Source organism: Rhagoletis pomonella, unplaced genomic scaffold (genome assembly GCF_013731165.1).
Source record: "Rhagoletis pomonella isolate Grant_MI unplaced genomic scaffold, Rhpom_1.0 Rhpom_scaffold_00005, whole genome shotgun sequence".
NCBI classification, from domain to species: domain Eukaryota; kingdom Metazoa; phylum Arthropoda; class Insecta; order Diptera; family Tephritidae; genus Rhagoletis; species Rhagoletis pomonella.
In genome coordinates this window covers 51,999,711-52,019,477 of record NW_023458559.1, presented here as the reverse complement: position 1 = coordinate 52,019,477, position 19,767 = coordinate 51,999,711, and the positions used below count along the sequence as shown (strand labels likewise).

At 37.1% G+C, this 19,767-nt stretch overlaps 2 protein-coding genes across 2 annotated transcripts in view; one reads left to right on the top strand and one right to left on the bottom strand.

Annotated features, from left to right (window-relative positions):
• LOC118739170 (OTU domain-containing protein 5-A) overlaps window positions 1-19,767 on the bottom strand; it is a gene marked incomplete in the record, with an annotated part of 44,874 nt that overhangs the window by 1,278 nt on the left and 23,829 nt on the right.
• LOC118740145 lies at window positions 6,203-19,611 on the top strand. The gene is made up of 5 exons (XM_036471639.1): window positions 6,203-6,453; window positions 15,181-15,356; window positions 15,446-16,235; window positions 18,711-18,735; window positions 18,817-19,611. The coding sequence occupies exons 1-5, from the start codon at window positions 6,203-6,205 to the stop codon at window positions 19,609-19,611; spliced, it is 2,037 nt and encodes a 678-aa protein (XP_036327532.1).

Here is a 19,767-nt window from a genome sequence, read left to right as displayed (position 1 = left end):
AGTTTAGCCGTAAAAGGGGTGTAAAGGAAACATGATTGCCTATTTATATAATGATTAACAAAATTTTGCAACAAAAACAAGCTTTTATTAGAAAAATTCTAAGTACGCAGATTTGTAGCCCATTATTTTCTGGCTTTAAAAGTGAAAGTTTCCAGTTGCGAAGAATTCGCTTGATTTTTGATAATTTTTTGTTTTTGCTGACAAGCATTTTCTTCCATACAAAGTATTATCGAATTTTTTTTTTTTATATGGAAGAAAATAATAGCACCATCCGAAAAAATCTCGAACTAAAGCTTTTATATTAATTTTGTCATTTGCGTTTGCAAACAAAATTTAAATTGCATGTGAAGAGATACCAATTGCATCACGTTATATCTACATATATCGAAATTGGCTGGAGTACCGGAGGCACTAAGTAATAAAACTCACCCGAAGACAGCGACGCTCTTATTTTTTTATTTGCAAAATGTTGTAATGTTGATACAAAGATTGCTAAACAAGTTTCTTATCAAAAAATAAGCTTTATTTTCGGTATACCGCCAGTGATCGGACTTAAAAAATTATGTGTAGTAGAATCTGGAAAAAAGTGGTAGATTTCAAAAAAAATGTGGTAGATCTCAGGTTTTGTATCAAACTTTGTACAAAAATTAAAAAATTCTGCAAGGTTTCACTTAAATTGCAAACATTTTAATTAGAATCTAAAAAAAAAAATAATTTTAGTATAATAAAGTGCAAGATTGAAGCTGCGTTCAGTTTTGGCAATTTTTTTTCCTTGACGGTGTAAAGCCGTTCCTTATCAAGATATTTTTCGAACATATTTTGCGAGATTTCTGCAACCTTATGGAGTGCTGCCAGCTTTTATTTTTATCACATCATGATGCAGCGAACAAATGTGGCACGTTCCAGAAACCGCTAGTAGGGATTTGCCGATTTTGACAATTCTCAAGTAAAAGTAAACAACGCCTTCTCATATTTATTATTGAGAAAATCTACTATTTTATAGTTTATTTTATCCTCCCATTCGGCTTTGTTTACTTTTACTTGAGGAATTTCATCGCCGCTGGGAATGCGGAATCTTGTATTATATCACTCTTGTAACCATACAGTGTTTAGTGTTGGACAATTTTTGCTCTTAAAATTAAGAAAATTATGTCGAGCAAAAATAAAACTACTCAAATACGCGAATATGTGGTAGATTTCAGACCTTGTGTGGTAGATGTGGTAGATGCTCAAAAAAGTGGCAGATCTACCACAATGTAGTAGAAGTCCGATCACTGTATACCGCCTGAAAATATGCTTGTTAGTCGAATAACAAGCTCAAAAACAAGAAAACAAAAAAAATATAAAACAAAAACACTGGCCAACAAACAATTTGCGTCACAGAACTGATAGCCGACTTTTATACATACATATTTAGGACTTTAGTGCAAACTCAGTAGAAGAATAAGGACCGATTTCATAATAAAATTAAAGACTATTTTAAAATTTAAAGGATGCTTTATTTTGCTGATCGATTTTATAAAGCCACTTTAAAGATAAAGATGCCCATAAGAGGTACTTTGGTTAAATACCCAAAACGGAAATTTAAATGACATAAAGGTCCCTTTTGTAAAAAAAATGAGGTAATTTTCGTAGTTATAATTACATATTTATGACAAGCAGCTGATGCAATTTTGCCGAGATCAGCATTGCCAACATTGTTATTTCCATTTAATTATTTATTAATTATTATTCAATTGCCATTGCATTATGAAAACACTTCTTGTTTAAAGTACATTTAAATGACACATTAAGTAAAAGGAAACTTTTGCAAAAGGAGCTTCAAGTGTTTCATTATGAAATTGGCCCTAACAATGGTATACAAATAATAAGCTCATGTTTTTTGAAGGTGTTCATTTTCAAAAGGTAATCATCTATAAAAAACATTTGAAAACATTTGTTGCCATTTGAACTTTGAAGGTGTACGAGTCAAACGGTCCTCAGATTCAGATCCAGCGGGTCGAAATACATGTCGGTAGGCGGGTCTGGCTAAAAGCATACACCACTTCTGTTTTGTGTGCCGGTGGTACCATTCAAAGTGCCCGCCGATAACATATTCCCTAGGGCCCGGCCCCGTTCTTGACGCCCCTGCAGGCAACTGCTGTTATTGTTTGGGCCGCATGAGGTTATTCAGAGTAAATACTCTTTTCATTACACAGTTGCACTCGGAAAAAATTTAAATTTTCCCATAAAATAAAAATTATTTACAGTCAAACATCCATAACTCGAACTTCTATATCTCGAACTTAATTGTGTGGCAATAGGATTTAGAGAATATAATACACTAGAGTCCGACCAATTAATCGGCATCGGCATCGCCATGGGCTAGTATCGGCCAAAAGAATCGTCATCGGGAGAGCCACGAAATCCCCGAAAACAAAATCCCCAAACACGAGATCCCCAGTTTCAAAAAGTCCCAAAATACATTATCCCCAAACTCAAAATCCCCAAACACGTAATCCCCACACTTTTTTTTTGTGACAGTGTCACAAAATCCCCAAAACACAAAATCCCCAAACTTTTGAATAAATGTGATTACCGATCATATAAACAATAGCGCAAGCCTACTGTTACCTTTGTTCTGATTCGTAGTTACATACACCCGATTTACACGATTCAAGTACCTCAAAGCCATTCTTGTTCATTATATTTTGTGTTTTCTATTTGCTTTACATGGTTAAATTTTTTTGAATACAAGTTTTTCGTTCTTTACATGGGAAACGACGAAAATGTCAAAAGCAAAGCAAGAAACTTGAAACGCCTTGACGGTACAGGCGAATTTGTACTCTTCCCTTTTCTTCTCACCCCTCTCTTTCACTTGCAAGCAGAATTAAATTCAATACTTGAACCCATGGTGCAATAAACAGGCGAAGTAATAAATCAGCTATATCGATTTATTTTTTGTCAATCGGCTATCTTATTAAACATTTTAAAGGCAAATTTTCAAATAAGATAGTGTAAAATCAATATTTATTTTTTTTATTATTTATTTATTAAAGCTTATACAAAAAAATCAATATAGATCCTTCTTTTCGCTCCTATTACTTCACCTGGTACAATTTCACCATAACTTGAACCGTTTAAAACCTTCATACATATTTTCAATTTATGACAATATTTATATATACATGTTTATTTGTGTACATACATATGAGGTCATGAGGGCCAGAGGAGCCTATCTGCAAAAAAGAAAAAAAAAATTAGTAATATGAGAAAGAAGGATCTATAAAAAATAAATGTGGTCTTTTACCAAAAAGTTCATTGCACCTACGTGATGCTACATATTGGATATAGTAAAAGAAAACTAAAAGGGCGTCCCTCGGGCTATTACCGTTTCAATTCTAGTACTGCATTTTAAGGTGCAGCTCATCGTTTTTTTGAAATGTCAGTTAGGGTACTCAAGGCCTAATATATATATATAAAACTTGCACCGTTACGTTATCACTAATTATTTCGCTATTTGCACTTGTAACTTATTTGAGATCTATATCCCACAATATTTCTGTTTGCAATTAAAATTTGTATTTGTCCTTTCATCTTTTGCTTTAAACTATTTTGATAAAGAAATATTGTAATTTTTCATTTATAAAAATGTCTTGAACAATGAAATTTGTATTTAAGTAAATTCATGCGATATTTATTCCTACATTTTCTTTAATTTTCGTTTACCTTATAAATATTTGTGAATGCATCATACAAGTTGTTTTCAATTTTAATTTGAGAAATAATGTCGATTATAGAATCCTCCTTTTTTGTGTGAAATACATACATTCAAATTGGGTCTAAAACCGCCGCAGAAAATGGGGATTTCGAGTTTGGGGATTTTGATTTTGGGGATTTGGATTTGGGGATTTAGATTTTGGGGATATTATGGTACACCCTCGGCGCAATTTTAACAAATGTTCATCAAAATTTTAGACTGTTTAGTCAAATTTTTTTTGAGTACGCAGTTTTTTAAATTTTAGTATAATAAAGTGCAAGTTTGAGGTAGGTAGGTAAGTGTTAATTTTTAACAATTTTGTGTTCACGCATTTTCTTCCAAACAAAGTATGTTCGAAAATTTTTTTGTATAGAGAAAATCCGCAACACCTTCCACAAAAAAAAATCCAAAAAGCAGTAGTAAGTCCTAGTTACTTAAAATTTGCACTTCTGCATACTCAGAATGTTTAAGGAAAAGTTTAATTTTTACTAACATGTTTTTTTCCCTCACGATGGCAAGCACCTTGGCGCGGTGCGAGGGCTTAGTCGAATCACTAATCAGACCTTCTCAACGGATAGTGGTGCAACTATGTGAGTACATGTACTCACCAATTGGTCCCTATCGCCTTGATTAGGGCTGCTTTTTGAACGATGACCAAGAGTTGCTAGGTTGGAGCATCCCGAATTGCATTCGGTGCGTCTCGGGAAGTAGGAGGACGACGGGAAGAATACCCTTTGAAAGGCCCACCCCTTGGCAGTAAGGATAAAATGCAACTCCCCCCCCGCTAACTCGTTGGTGGTGGCCTGGGCAACGGATGTGCAGGCCTAAAGCTCACCGTCCACTATGACCGAGACTGGCACCCAGGGTCTCGGTGGAAGCAAGCTACTGGTGGAAGACGCCACATTCACTCTGTCAATGGAGAGCCTACTCCTGAATGAGGTGGATGGCGAACTGCCATCGAAACTTTCTGGAGCAACCAAGGTTGTGACAGATGAGAAGATGCTAGGTGGTCCTTCTCCTTCTTCAAACCGGACACTGGTATCAGAGATGGAACCAACAACGGTTAAACCTGGTGCGAACCAGGAGAGTACCGGTACGGAAAAATCCCGTATTGGTGATCCTCAAACGGGTAAAAAGCTGACCGCGAGGCAGCTGAAGAGAAGGAGGCAAAAGGAGAAGAAAGCTGCGGCTATGGCCCAGGCGAGTACTTAGAATCCTTAGGTATCTAACTCTGCACCCGAAATGACAACGAGGAAGCGGGACAGGACGGGTGATGACTCATCTGTTCTGGAACTCTCTTCCGTTGCCAACCAGGGGTCTGTGCGAGCAGATGGCAAGAGTCACGAGGCAAAGAAGATGAAAGTCTCAGGAATGGAATCGGACATGCCTTCACGCTCGATCCAACTGCCTGCATTCCAACCTCCTCATGCAGATGAAGTTGTTGAAGGACCCCGAGCGTCGGGTGAGACTCAACCTTGCCCTTCTGCGTCATTCACAAGGGTGGCTGTGGAAGCAATGATGGTAGAGATACATTCCGACAAAGGGAAAGGTTCTTTGTCCAAAGGGCAAAGAGACTTTCTCGACAGCTATTTATGGAAGGCCATTGGTGAATCGACAGACGAACTAAAATTCGAGGGGATGCGCGTGGAGGATAGTATCTTAAAGATACAATGCTCTAACGAGCTTTCCCGAGAGTGGCTGACCAAAATAATAGCCGGGATGCCAGCCTGCGAAAACTGCAAATTCATCCTAAAAGATGGAAGCAGTTGCAGAATGGTGAGAGCCACTGCTTGGATACCGGGACCCTCTCGGAAACCAAGCGAGCTTCTACGACAGGTAAGCAGACAGAACGTGGGACTGAATACGAGCCAATGGCGTATTTATTCATACACCAGGAGAGGACCGACTTCCAGCAATGGAGAAGGCTCTTTCCTGATGGTGGGCATAGACGAGGGCTCGTTGGAGGTTCTTCGAACTAAATGTGGGTATCGCCCTCACCTACACCTGGGACGAATACTTTTTCGTGTCCAGGATAAGGAAGGAGAAACAGGTTAAAAGCAATTAATGGTTTTATATCCTCTAGGTATGACTGAAATTATTTTTACACAAATTAATTTGCAGCATAGCAAATCGTCTACTGCTCTATTATGCAGTAGGCATACGAAACTGCGTACAAATCCCCAAATAATCCTAATTCAAGAACCATGGGTATGCCGCAAGCGTATCTGTAGACCTGGAGGGATTTCCTGGGGTAACGTCCTTCAATTTAAAGGGGCAGTAAGGCCGGGCGCATGCATCATAGTGCCGCGTTCGGTCGAATGCACGATGCTTAGAGAGTTCTGCTCCCAAGATGTCGATGCGATAAAAATTGGGTACTGTACGGACGGGAAACGCGCCGAGGCCATCGCAGTCTCCGCTTACCTGCCATACGATTCGTTAGTCCCCCCTCCTTCGAGGGAAATAATGGTCATCGTGCAGTACGCCGAGTCAAATGGTATGGGCCTAATAGTGGGTTGTGACGCGAACTCACAAAACACTATATGGGGTAGCACGAAATGCAACTTCCGTGGGAACAAGCTATTAGACTACATTCTGTCCTCTGAATTGGTAATACAGAATGTGGGTAACAAACCTACTTTTGTCACCAGCAGAAGACAAGAAGCGATAGATCTAACCTTAACCAATGTAGTTATGGCGGATCATATCAAAGGATGGTTGGTCTTAGAAGAGGAATCTCTATGAGATCATCGATTCATCGAATTTCTTCGAGGAGATGACACTTGTCAAGTGCCAAAAGGTCGGAATCCTCGAAAGACGGACTGGGAGAAGTTTGAGTTGCTCCTTGAAACGCGAGTACCAAATCTGCCTAAACTCAAAAACATTAAAGAGGCGACCCGCGAGGTAACGAGTATTTTGATTGGTTGTTTTTAGGAAGTATGTCCTCTAAGAAGAAGCAGGCAAGGAAAATCGGTCCCATGGTGGAACGCTGAACTTATCAAACTTCGAAAATCTGAAAAGAGGAGGAATGGTCCGAATATCAAAATTAAGCTCTTATAAAGACTTTTGCAGTGATATCGACAACATGAAAGAGTCGGCCAGGCTGTGTGAGGTACTTCAACAGGACTTGACGGTTAGAAATGATCTTAGAAAATCTAAAGGCACTTATACCACGGCGCTGCTAGAGACATACATAACTCTCCTGGAAACTCACTTTCCGGGTAGCAGAATAATTCCTGACGCAGGTAGAGATATGGTGGAGGATAGCGCGTCGGGAAGAGCCACCAGACTAAACTGGTACATAGCACCACGGGTGGTGACTGAGAAGTCAGTGAGGTTTTCCTTAGCCTCTTTTGAAGACTTTAAGTCACCGGGACCAGATGGTGTGTATCTGAAAATACTAAAGTGTGGGGGAGACAGGCTTGTAGGGGCCCTAATAAGGTCTTTTGGGCCTGTCTGGCATTTGGCCACGTTCCCACTCTTTGGAGAAAAGTCAGGGTACTCTTCATTCCCAAAACAGGAAAGGATGACTATGCGCTTGCAAAAAACATCCTTCATGCTGAAAAGTCTGGAGCGCACGGTCGAGAAGTACATTAGATCAAGGGTTTTGGTGAATAGCCCCCTTAGTGTTCATCAACATGCATACCAAAGCGGAAAATCCTGTGAATCGGCCCTACTTGACCTTGTAACAAAGATCGAGGTGGGCCTGGTAGCAGGTGAGTACGCAATGAGAGTCTTCGCTGATATTGAGGGGGCGTTTGACAATGCTACTTTTGACTCTATGTGCTCAGCGGCCAGAAGACATGGTGTGAACGAAACCATCATAAGGTGGATTGACTTCATGCTATCTAGGAGATTGCTAACCGTGGGGGATGAAGCTAGCCTTTGTACCATAGCAGAAGTTGGGAGAGGATGCCCTCAGGGCGGGGTGCTCTCACCTCTCTTGTGGTGTTTGGTAGTGGACTCCCTACTAACGGAAATTCAAGACTTCGTTCACATCCAAGCTTACGCGGATGATGTCTGTGCACTGTCATCAGGTAAATCTCTCATGGAGGTTTGTGTTAAGACACAGAGAACTCTGAATAAGTTAGATGAATGGTGCACTTTGCAGGGTCTTGCTGTCAATCCCAGCAAGACAACCCTAGTCCTGTTTACGCGGGAAAGAAAATTGGAAGGTCTCAACCTTCCAGTGCTTAGAGGCGTAAACTTAAGCCTTTCCGTGGATGTGAAATATCTAGGGGTAACTCTAGATACGAAGCTGACATGGAAAACTCACGACGAGCTGAAGGTAAATCGAGCGCTGAAAGTTTTCGGACAGTGTCGAAGAACCTTTAGCAAGACCTGGGGTCTGAGACCAGCTGTGGTATTTTGGATACACATAGCTTTAGTCAGGCCATTCGTCACGTATTCTGCTGTAGTATGGTGACGCGGAACCATGGACAAAACCACGTCTTCTATGCTAAAGAGGCTAAAAAGGAGTGTGTGTATAGGCATTACGGGCGCAATGAGCACAACGTCAGGACCAGCTCTTAATGCTTTGTTGAATTCGTCGCCTCTGGATTTAGCGATCCAAGAGGAGGCAATGAAAACGATGTGTCGACTGCACTCTTTTGGTCTGTGGCACGACGATTGCAGCTCTGGGCACAGAGAGTTGTTCAGAAGGTTGTCCGAGCAATATCCTTTGTTTTTGGCACCAAATGACAAACTGACACCTAGAGTCTCCTTTGGTAGAAAGTACGTCATTAGATTTCCCACAAGGGAACAATTGAGAGATCCAGACACTCTCTTGGGAAGCTCGGTGAAAACTTTCTATACTGAAGTATACTTTCTATACTGGAGTCTGGTAAGTTTGAAGAGGAGTAATGAATTCCCACCCCCACCTACATATGCCTTTCCTCTAAATCCTGTTTCTTGGCCTTAAGTGCAATGGGCAATACTGCTTGAGTGCTTGGAAAAAAAATTTGTTTTTGGTTTTTCCGGCCCCCCATGTTTTTTGTTAGATAGCGAGCTACACTTTCATAAAAAAATAAGAAACATTAAATAAACGAAAGGGAAATGGCCAAAGAATGCTGACATGTCATTACTATAAGTATTGTTCTTTTCACTGGATTAAATTGTTAAATTGTTTACGTTACAAAAATACTTTTATCATTAAAAATCTACGGTTACGGTTTATTAATAAATTGTATTCAATACAACACTTTTATAGTCAGCAGAAGCTGCATATTTTTACTACTATGAGTACAACTAAGAAATTTGATTTTGAATGAACTATTTTTTTAACATTGAATAAGAAAAAGACTCTGGAACAAAGTATTGCAATGATATGTATGCATAGGCGATATACTACTTTTAATACATATTTATGTGTGTACATTAGGATGGTCCTTTAATGTAGGAAGAAAATTTTTACAACAGATTTTTTCCTACGTCGATGCTACTATAGTCGAAAATATCACATATAAATTTTGGTCCCGATTGGATACGGTTAAGGCGTGTCGCACAGAAGGCAAAGTTCAGATTCCTCTATGGAGACTCAAAAAATTAAATTTTTATTTTTTTTCATCTAATACCCAAAATCGATACTACCATAGTCGAAGATATCACATAAAAATTTTAGTCTGGTTTGAAAAAATTAATTTTAATTTTTTGAGTCTCTATAGAGGAATCTGTATTTTGCTCCCTGTGCGACACGCCTTAACCGTCTCCAATCGGGACCAAAACTTATATGTGATATCTGTGACCGTGGTATTACTGATTCCGGGGGGGAGACTGAAAACAATCGTTCATTTGATTTTTTAAGGGCCACCCTAATGTACATAAATAAGTGAAAAGATTCTTGAATGATTATTTGTTTTGTAATGCTATTTTTTTATGTGTTTCTTATGTTATTTGTTATTATCAAGGATGAAACCGAAACCGAAACCGTGACCGTTTAAAACCGTTTCGTTTTTCAAAACCGAAACCGATACCGTAACCGTTATCTTGACCATTAAGTTTTAAACAATTTACAAAAACAAGGAAAGTTCGAATTTTTCGAGTCATCAAAATTTCGAGTTTTTTAATTAGATTTCTTAGAAAAATTTTGAGTATGCGCTTTTGTAGTCCTTAAGTTTTAGTAGTAAAAATTGCAAGTTTGAAGTAGCTAGGGCTTACTGTGGATTTTTGGCAATTTTTTGTTTCCGATAGTATCGCGATAGTGGCTCACATTCACATTGGAACTATCGATACTATTGATAGTGCCAACGATAGTTTTGCAGCTCTACTATCGATAGTGGCCAACGACCATTCGATAGTACAAACAAATAGAACCATTCGATAGTTTTACAGCTCTATTTTAAGCTACGCTGCGGTAGAAGCCTGAAAATAAATGCTTGCTTACTTCCCACGTGTTTGAAATTTTTATTTTATTTGACTTCACTTCATTAATGCATTCATGTTGGGTGTTGACTCGGCTTGTTTCATATGAGTTTTGATTGCAATAGACCAACGGTGGGCAAACGCGGCCCTTTGAGCCAAATGCGGCCCTTTGCTTAACAAAGTGCGGCTCTTTATACTTTCTCTTTGCTTAAAACATGTTGGTCCTTTAAGTTTTGAACCTAAACTACAACTTTTTATACATGATCTCAAAAAAAGAATATTTCATCGTTTTCCATGGCTAGAAAAAAATATTGCAAATGTCAAAGAGGATAAATTGGACCCCTATGTCGCAAAACTAAATGCTTTAGAAACAGATTTTGAAAAAAGATTTGCCGATTTGAAATTATTTAAATGTACGTTTGCATACTTCATAAACCCTTTTTTATGTCACATAATTGAGGATGAATTTACAATATCCGAAATACTCCCTTTTAAGAAAAGTGAAGAAGAGTTGGAGTTTTTGGAATCAAAAGAAGATAAGGCACTGGAAATGCAACATAAAGCTTTTCCATTGCTTGAATTCCGGCAATATGTACTAGATTTAAAATATCCACTGTTGAAAACAGCTGCGTGCAGTATATTTTAAATTTTTGGTTCAGCGTATCGTCGCCTGTGTAACATACGACAATCTTTTACCAAGGCGACGGTATAACTATGAATCTTTGTACTCTACAATGAAATTCGTAAAGTCAAAATACCGTTCACAATTGACTAACCAACATTTAACAGAACTGTTTCGAACGGCTTTAACTGACGTAAAACCTGATTTTGAAAATTTGGCCAAAGGGATCTTTTGAATTTTCTTTAATATCTATCTTACGTACATTAGAATAATAATAAAATTAATATTTTTCATTTCTAATATTAGTTTTCTTTAAAAATAAAATTTCTGTTTTTGTTGTTTTTTTTTGTGGCTCTTTGTAACATTTAGAGTTTACATGTGGGTCTTTTCGGCCTCGGCCTTGCCCACCCCTGCAATATACCTACATACTTTTTACAAGTAACTTGCAAATTTCTTTTAAATTTTCTTATGAAGCACTTCTCGATGCAACGCGGTACCATACATACTTACATATACTATTTTTCATCTTTTCGCACGGTATATACTCGTACAATTAGTGTATAAATAGTATGCAAACACAATCAGCAGTGCGTACGAGTACAGGTAAATGTAGGGAATCGCTAACAGCTGCGGTCGCGAATAGATCTCTACCGATAGATTATGTATTAACATTTTGTGATTGCTTTAAATTTTTTCGTACCTTTTTGTGTATGTGTACATATTTATGTTTTTACAGTGCAGTGGCGATAACGTGAACTAATTAAAAACCAGAGACCGAAAATAAACACATTAAACACATTGTAAATTTTTCTATCATTAACCATTTATTTTTTACTTAATGTGATATATCACTGTGATTCAGCTTACGGTTAATGACTGTGAGAAATGAAATCGCTACGAAAATAAAGGTCAACCGCAGTTATTTATGCCATTTTTTTTTTGTTTTGTTAAAAAGTTGAGTTAATAAATTTAATTATGCTGCAGAGAAAATATATGATGAAAATGCAACGAAGTAAAACAAACTATAAAGAATAATAAGTACAACTATTTTTATTCACTCAAATAATCACCGTTATAAACTTTTTTTCCAAACTTTACACACTGAAACTTTTTTATCACTACTCGTATCCAATTTCGGCCCATCTTCTTTGCTTCAATAAATAAACTCTACTAACTAGAAGCAAACTACCGCATCACTTCACTCAGTATTTTTAACATACCTACTTGGCAGAGCTGTAAAACTGTGAAATCATTTAAATTTTGAATCTTGAAATATTTACAAGTAGGATTTCATTATTTTTCCTTTTTTCTGGTAGTGTGGCTTATATTTTTTTCAATCTACAATCATATGTTTTAGATCCATCGCACACCACGGACTTTATCGGCCGCCGATTTAGTTGGGCTCGCTAGTCTTTCCATTGTACCACAACTAATTGTTCGGAGCGATTAAGCTGGTGTAGTGTGCGCACCTCCATACATATTTCAAGCGAGCCCTACTATTTAAATAGGCGGAAAGTTTTCTATTTCTACGTACAAAATTGTTTGTATAAGTTTTTAAATTTCCCAAATTCTACTTTGTAAAGTTCAAAGGCTTCTACAAAAAAAAAAAAATAAAAATTAAAAAGTTCTCCGAACAAATTTATGCGTATAGAAAGCATGGTACAATGAAAACAGGTAGAAGCCAAATTGACATCAAACCTACAAAAGTCAAAGTTTTCGGGAGAGTAAAAATAAAAATGAGCATGTGTAAGGAAAAATAAAAAAATTACATTTCGCTGGTTGACGTTTTTAAGTAAATTTGAAGTTTTGTATTTATTTATTTATTTTCTTTAGTTAAAATTTGTTAATTTGTATGTTCTTTTCTATTTTTTTATACATTGAAAGTTTATATTTATAGTACCTGTTTTAATTTTGTATAATATACAAATGTATGTATAAAGCGATATATGTATATATGCTTTCACAACTTGATTTATGAGTTGCAGTGTTGTTGGAAGGACTTTCCGGCATAAGGGTCATAGGAAGAGCACTTGGCATCAAACGTGCCTTTCCTGTACCTCCTGGTGCATTTATGAAATCTGCTGCTTTAAAATGCTTAACGCACAGCAAGGCATTTCGCTGCAGCTCTACCCCACAGCTGCTTTCCCAACGCCCCTTACGCCGAGGGCATTGAGGCACGTTAAAAAAATTAGTGATGTCTGCATTATATTTAACACCACATAAAAAACAACGCTTCAGGTGCTGCATTTTTAACACATACACTAAGTATAAACCGCACAACACTACAAAAATGCAAATGTTAATTAAAATTTGTTTTTAACGAACATTCAAAAAAAAAACAAACGACATGACATTTTAAGCGTAACGAAATATAGGAAATAAAATAAAATCAAGTTGAAGTTTAAAGGTTTGGTTCTCATGAGAGCAACGTCATTTTGGCTTCTACCTGTATTTATGTGCCTTGTATAGAAAGCCTGCTACTTCATACATATATATGAGCGCCTGGTATTGGGAAATAAAAATATCTCTTTGTACAAATAAAAAATTAGTTCGTTACATAAAATTTAGCGCAAGTTTCCTTTACCGATATGCAGTTGGCTTTTAAAAGCATGGACTGAATATCTAAAGCTGTTACGTACTTTTGGTCATAGGTGATGCTTTACCAAATTGTAGCAGTGGTGGAAAAGCAGAAGCAAATCGACTATTTTCTACTATAAAGATTTTCTTCTAGTGTCGAGGCATATTTTTTCAGTGTACTATTGAATGATCACAAGTGTTTGCATTCAACCAAAATTTACAATCACGATGATTGCGAGTGCATCTGTTACATTCACATTCTATACTGAATGGAACTCTACCATTCAATAACACGTTACGTTTGTTTTTGTTTCAAAATAATTTAAGCCACTTAGGAATGAGGTTTTTTTTTTTATACAACCAATCAAAATTTTGAAAAGAATGCCGAGTGAATGCAGATCTTACAGATTCAATCATTTTACAACTCTGCTACTTGGATACCGTTGCATTTAAAAGAAAAAACTAAAACAAAAGATCAATTCGAAACGTAAAATAACATCAAATCAAATAAAAGTCAAACCAAATCAGATTAGCTAAAAACTTGTTATAAAAGTTATTGCGAGTGATTTATTTTCTATAACAAGAAATAAATGACAACTTGTGACACAGCAATAAATAGGCGGACTATTTTCGGTCTCTGTTAAAAACAAGGGAGTGGGTTCAGGTTTATGAAATTGTTCGTATTTGTGAATGTGAAAAATAAAGGTAAAAAATACTCCTGCCCCAATAAATTAAGCCTTGTGTAACATTCCCTCCGATATCTTACATTTATTACCTTGCATCAAGTTCGTTATTACCGCTTCATTCACCTCTTTCGTTCACATCTTATTTATAAGAACTCGCATTGATTGGCATAAGCTCGTCGCGGTAGAGAAAAAGAACGGTCGACTTGGTTCGGTTGCATCAAAAAGTAGATAATTTGTGAACAAAACCCTTTTTCAATATTAGGGGATTCCCCGAACTCATAAAAAGTAAAACGTATTTACATATCGTTACCTAATGGTGCAATGGCGCCAAGTCCATTTTTTGAAATTATTCAGTAGAGACGAAAAATTGATGTAGTTTCTGTAATTTTTCATCAAAAACTAAATTTTGGAAAAAAGTGGACTTGCCACCTTTTAACCTTTAGGTAACGATATGTATTCTTTATATAGACAAACTGACTAAATTTTTGTCCACGTTACAGAGTAGTCAATGTTAAAACAAAGGGTGTTCATGATAAGCGGTGTTCACATAATTGCGAGAACACTGCACTTATGTATGTATGGATATTTATATGTACATATGTACTTATATTTGTATGTATGTATAGTTAAATTCGAGTTTGCGCTACCCATTTGTTTATAATTTCTTTTCTACACACAACTCCTGTTGTGGCAAATTCATTCCCTAAGAGATAGTGCGATATGCTATCTGTAGCGTAAAATACAGCTCACCTCATCTACATTAGAATACATACATATTTAACCCATTTACAGCGACCGATCGTTAAAAAGATCAAAAAAATTCTCAAAAATTACCTTCAGTTTAATAAAATTAACGGCCGGAAATATATTGTTTATCGTTTACAGATTGGCGCAGTGACCGTTTAGCATTGTTTCGGCGCATACATATTTAATTTAAGGTTTTAATTTCGTAAAGGAATTGCATTTTGATTCGGATTGGTGGAATAGAAATTTGTTATGTCTTCGAAGCGGTAAGTTTTTGTAAAATTTCTTAAAGTAGAAATGTATTTTTTGCACATAATTTATAAATTTATAACCTGGTTAACAAAACAATGAAGTAAGTAAGTTTTTTATGTATTTTTTTTTTTAATAAAATGATGTTAAACTTCATGATCGTTATAAAGATCGGTAGTAATATGGGGATGCATTTTTACTTCAAGGCCAAGGCATAGTAAACCGTTGTCTCTAAATGAAATCATTGACGAATTGGAGAAATTAGATGATGAAACCCCATTTCCAAGAAATATAACAATTTTTCCACCGGACAACGCCAATGCAGAAATTACCGATGAAGACTCTGGTGATGAGGAGATAGTAACATTGAACAATCTTCCAGGTTTGATATAAATCTTATATAAATGTATACGTTTTCCTTGTGTGCCAAGTTGTTTTACATACCTAATACCTATATTTTTATCTATGTAGGTTCTCAGCTAAGAGCTTCGGCAGAGATTGAATACATGTCCTCTGACAGTGACGACGACGACGTACCTTTGTGTTCATTGGCTAAAAGGAGTCGAACAACCGAGGAACCCATCACTGAAGAACGTCAAACTGAGCCTTCTACATCTAGTTCAGCTCCAATTATTAGCAGACCATCAGCCGTTCCTTTCGTTGATCCAACCGTACCGAACAATGAAAAATATATTTGGAGAAATCGCCACAATCCACGCGACCAATTAGAATGGCAAGAAAACCAGGGGCCAAGATACCCTCAAACACCTGTGTATTATTTTGATTGTATGTTTGGTGATGGCGTAATAGACTTATTGGTTACATATACAAATATTTACGCCACTCAAAAAAACAAAGTGGGTAATGTAACAAGCAGCGAGATGAAGTGCTTTCTGGGTATTCTCCTTTACAGTGGATACATTGTAGTTCCCAGAAGATACATATATTGGGATAAATCATCAGACACTGATTTCAGTATTGTGTATAACGCTATGTCAAGGGATAGATTCACATTTATCATGACTCACCTCCACTGTTGTGACAACACTCAAATAGCTACCGAAAGCGACAAATTTGCAAAGATGAGACCTCTTTTCAATATTCTGAACGAAATATTTCTCAATATGGCTCCTTTAGAAGAAGTTTACAGTATTGACGAGGCTATGGTGCCTTACTACGGAGGACACAGCTGTAAACAATTTATACGGGGAAAGCCAATTAGATGGGGTTATAAGTTCTGGGTTGGCGCGACGAGATTGGGGTATGTACTATGGTTTGATCCGTACCAAGGCCATGCAGCAATTATTCCATCGGTTTATAGGCAGTTAGGTCTAGGAGCTGGTGTCGTTTTGCGTTTTGCTGATTATTTGCAATTTCGTCACCCAGATGCGCCTTTTCACCTGTTCTTTGACAACTTCTTTTCTTCTGTTCCTCTCTTTCACGAATTAACTAAAAGAGGACTCAAAGCAACTGGAACAATTCGCGAGGACCGTACAAAAAAGTGTCCTTTGCCTTCCAATAAAGAATTCAAAAAAACAGAAAGAGGCACATTCAAGTACAGGTCTAGCCAACCAGGGCATATTTTGGTTTGTAAGTGGAATGACAATAGCGTGGTGACAGTGGCATCAAATTCTGAAACCATAGAACCTTTACATAAAGCGAAACGATTTTCACAGCAGCAGAAGAAATATATACTGATTGATCAGCCAGCGATTATAAAAAGTTACAACCAAAATATGGGTGGGGTCGATAGGTCCGATCAAAACATCGGTCTTTATCGTACATCTGTTCGTGGTAAGAAATGGTATTTTTCATTATTTTCTCACTGCCTGGACATGGCCACTCACAATGCATGGCAACTTTACAAAAGTAATGGAGGAGAGTACGATCATCTCTTATTCCGGAGAACTGTCGCCAGGGGTATCTTGGAAACACATAAGAAAAGTGAGAAGCGCGGTCCCTGCCCTACTCCTAGAACTTATAGGGAAACTTCACGTTACGACAAGATTGATCATCTGATAGAGTACAATGACTCTCAGCTTCGATGTTGGCTTTGCAAAAAAAATACAAACTTTACTTGCCAAAAGTGCAAAATTCATTTGCACCCTAAATCATGTTTTGTAACATACCATACTCCTACATAGATACACTAAGTACTTAGTTTTTTTTTATGAAATAAAAATGAAATGAAATGAAATTAAATAAAACCGAAATGAAATTAACCTTTTTCAGTGAAAAAATGTATATTTTTTATTTAAATAGGATACGACCGGCTAACTTGCACTTGTATGAGCGGTTACCTACCCGCTTATTACTACTGATCGTTATAACGATCCGCATTTTCCGAGCTTTCCGGAAAACCCAGATTTTTTTTACAATATTTCCTGGGTTACTATATGCATTATGGTATTAATATCAAAAAATCACGTTGATACGATACAAAAAATAGTTTCAGTAACAACCGGGTTAAGTTTTTATGTATGTGGCCGCTATGGCTGAGTGGTTTGAGGTGCGGACTACCACTCCGTAGGACCTGTGCTCGATACCTGACCCAAACAAAGCTTCTCATAAAACCATTTGCCGTTCGGAGGCAGCGTAAAATTGCAGGTCCCTCCATTTGTGTTATGACTTCAGGACGCACACCACAAATTGGGTGAGAAGCTGGGCCAAAGACTTGGCAAAAGTGTACGCGCCAAAATATTATTATTATCTATACACGTACATTAGAGTGGTCCAAAAATAACTAAAGTCGGAATTTTAATGCTCTCAACCCCTAGGATTGTGCTGTATTGAAAAAATATACCCCAATTATTTTTTTTTTAAATTTAAAATCAAAAAATATTTAGAGGGTGCTCAAAGCGCTCAAAGTTTCCCACGTACTTTATATGAAAAAAAAACTTTTTGTAGAAATGGTATAGAATTCTCGAAAATCAATATATTTCGATCAGAAAACTTAATTTCTCTTCAGGAGACTGCCAGTAATAATACCCAATTGTTTATTTATCCATTTTTTAATACTAAAAATTTTTAATTGGTCCCCCACTGCATTTTATGGGGTTTTTGGCGGACCTATAAAATATAGTTACTATGAACAAATTTTTTAATAAACAATTGGGTATTATTATTGGGAATTTCCTGAAGATAACCAGAGTTTACCGATCGAAAAATATTGATTTTCTCGTGTTCTATACCATTTCTACGAAAAGTTGTTTCTCCCCATATAAAGTATGTACATGGAAAACTTTGAGCGCTTTGAGAGACCTCCAAATATTTTTTGATTTCAAAATAAAAAAAATATGGCTACATTTTTTTCGGTACGGAACAATCTTACGGGTAAGAGCATTAAAATTCCGACTTTACTTGTTTTTTTTTGTACCACCCCAATGTACATGCACATGCATATACAAACACATATACTGCGAACTAATATCGAAATATTAATGAGCAATTCCATAGTGCTCCAGCAATTAGGCAGCATTTCCAACTCAATCTTAGATGAAATTACATACGTATTTGCAAAAGATATGTTTTGTTTGTAAGCATTTATAAGCAAAACAGTTTATAAATAACGAAAACGCTGTAAGGTAGCTCAATTCTTTGTTTCCATTTGAATATTCTCGCAACAATTTCGCGCACTTAGGAAAGTAACTATTGATATCATCCGGAAAACATACTTTCGAAAAAAAAAGATGAAGTGTTCCTATATAATTATACTATCTCTTGCCCTCGTACATAGCTACAGCCTGGGAAAGAGCCTCGAAGTAGGTATTGATTATATATGTCTATGTACACACATACATATATGCACGTAAATATTTTATTTTATTTTTCTACCATTGCAGCAACAGACAGGCGTATATAGCTTCCCTGCAATTTGTCGTAATCAAAATGGCGTTCTTATACCCATGCCGGGATCCTGCGCAGGTTTTTTCATTTGTGTCGATGGCCATGCCATAGCTAGCTCATGTGGCGGATTCTATCACTTTAATGCCCGCACCGGACTTTGCGATCATCCGCTGAAAGTCGGCTGTTCCAGCAACAATCCACCAATCGAAAATGCAATATCTGCAACAACATCAGCAATAACTAAGTTGGTTGCTCGTCCATCGTTGCCGAAACCGAAAAGTCCCAATGAAGTAATCGCCGATCTGAGTGCTGGTGCAATCTGCAATGACCTGCCAACCGGTATACTGCTGCCTAAATCGAACTCGTGTACGCAATACTATGTGTGTATATATCAGCGACCTTATCGCCGGACCTGCCCTCCAATGTTGCATTTCAATGCAACACGTGGCCTATGTCAGGACCCGACGATGGCCCGTTGCGTCATTCCATTTGATTTAAACAAGCTGGACCGTCAACCAAATGGAAAAACGGAAACGGTGAATGATTTTGAGAAAGGCAAACTGACTAAGGTTGCTATATCGACTGACATCGATGACAGCCACGTAGATAATATTTGCGCTTCGAGTAATGATGGGACTTTGCTCCCCTACGCGGGCGATTGTACCCGTTTCATTTTCTGTATGCGCGGTCAAGTTTTGTCATTATTTTGCCCAGAAGGATACCACTTCAGTCCACGAAACGCACATTGTGAATGGCCTTCAATTGCAGAATGTGCCGGACTCTCTAGATAATGAAAAAAAACATTTTTCCTTGCATTTATATCAATTGAGAAATAAAATTTAATAATTTCAAAGATTGTTGAAGTTAGTTGAAGATATTTTGTTGTTGGGAAAGGTTTTCGCACTTTGACGCTCAAAGAGCTATAATTTGGCCTAACATATTTTATG

Bases quoted from the DNA above. Each gene is read 5' to 3' on its own strand.
- LOC118740145 (XM_036471639.1), top strand. From the start codon at position 6,203: ATGGTCATCGTGCAGTACGCCGAGTCAAATGGTATGGGCCTAATAGTG. The intron at 6,454-15,180 runs GTTGGTCTTAGA...TTTTACTTCAAG, and splicing joins GCGGATCATATCAAAGGATG to GCCAAGGCATAGTAAACCGT. The intron at 15,357-15,445 runs GTTTGATATAAA...TTATCTATGTAG, and splicing joins AACATTGAACAATCTTCCAG to GTTCTCAGCTAAGAGCTTCG.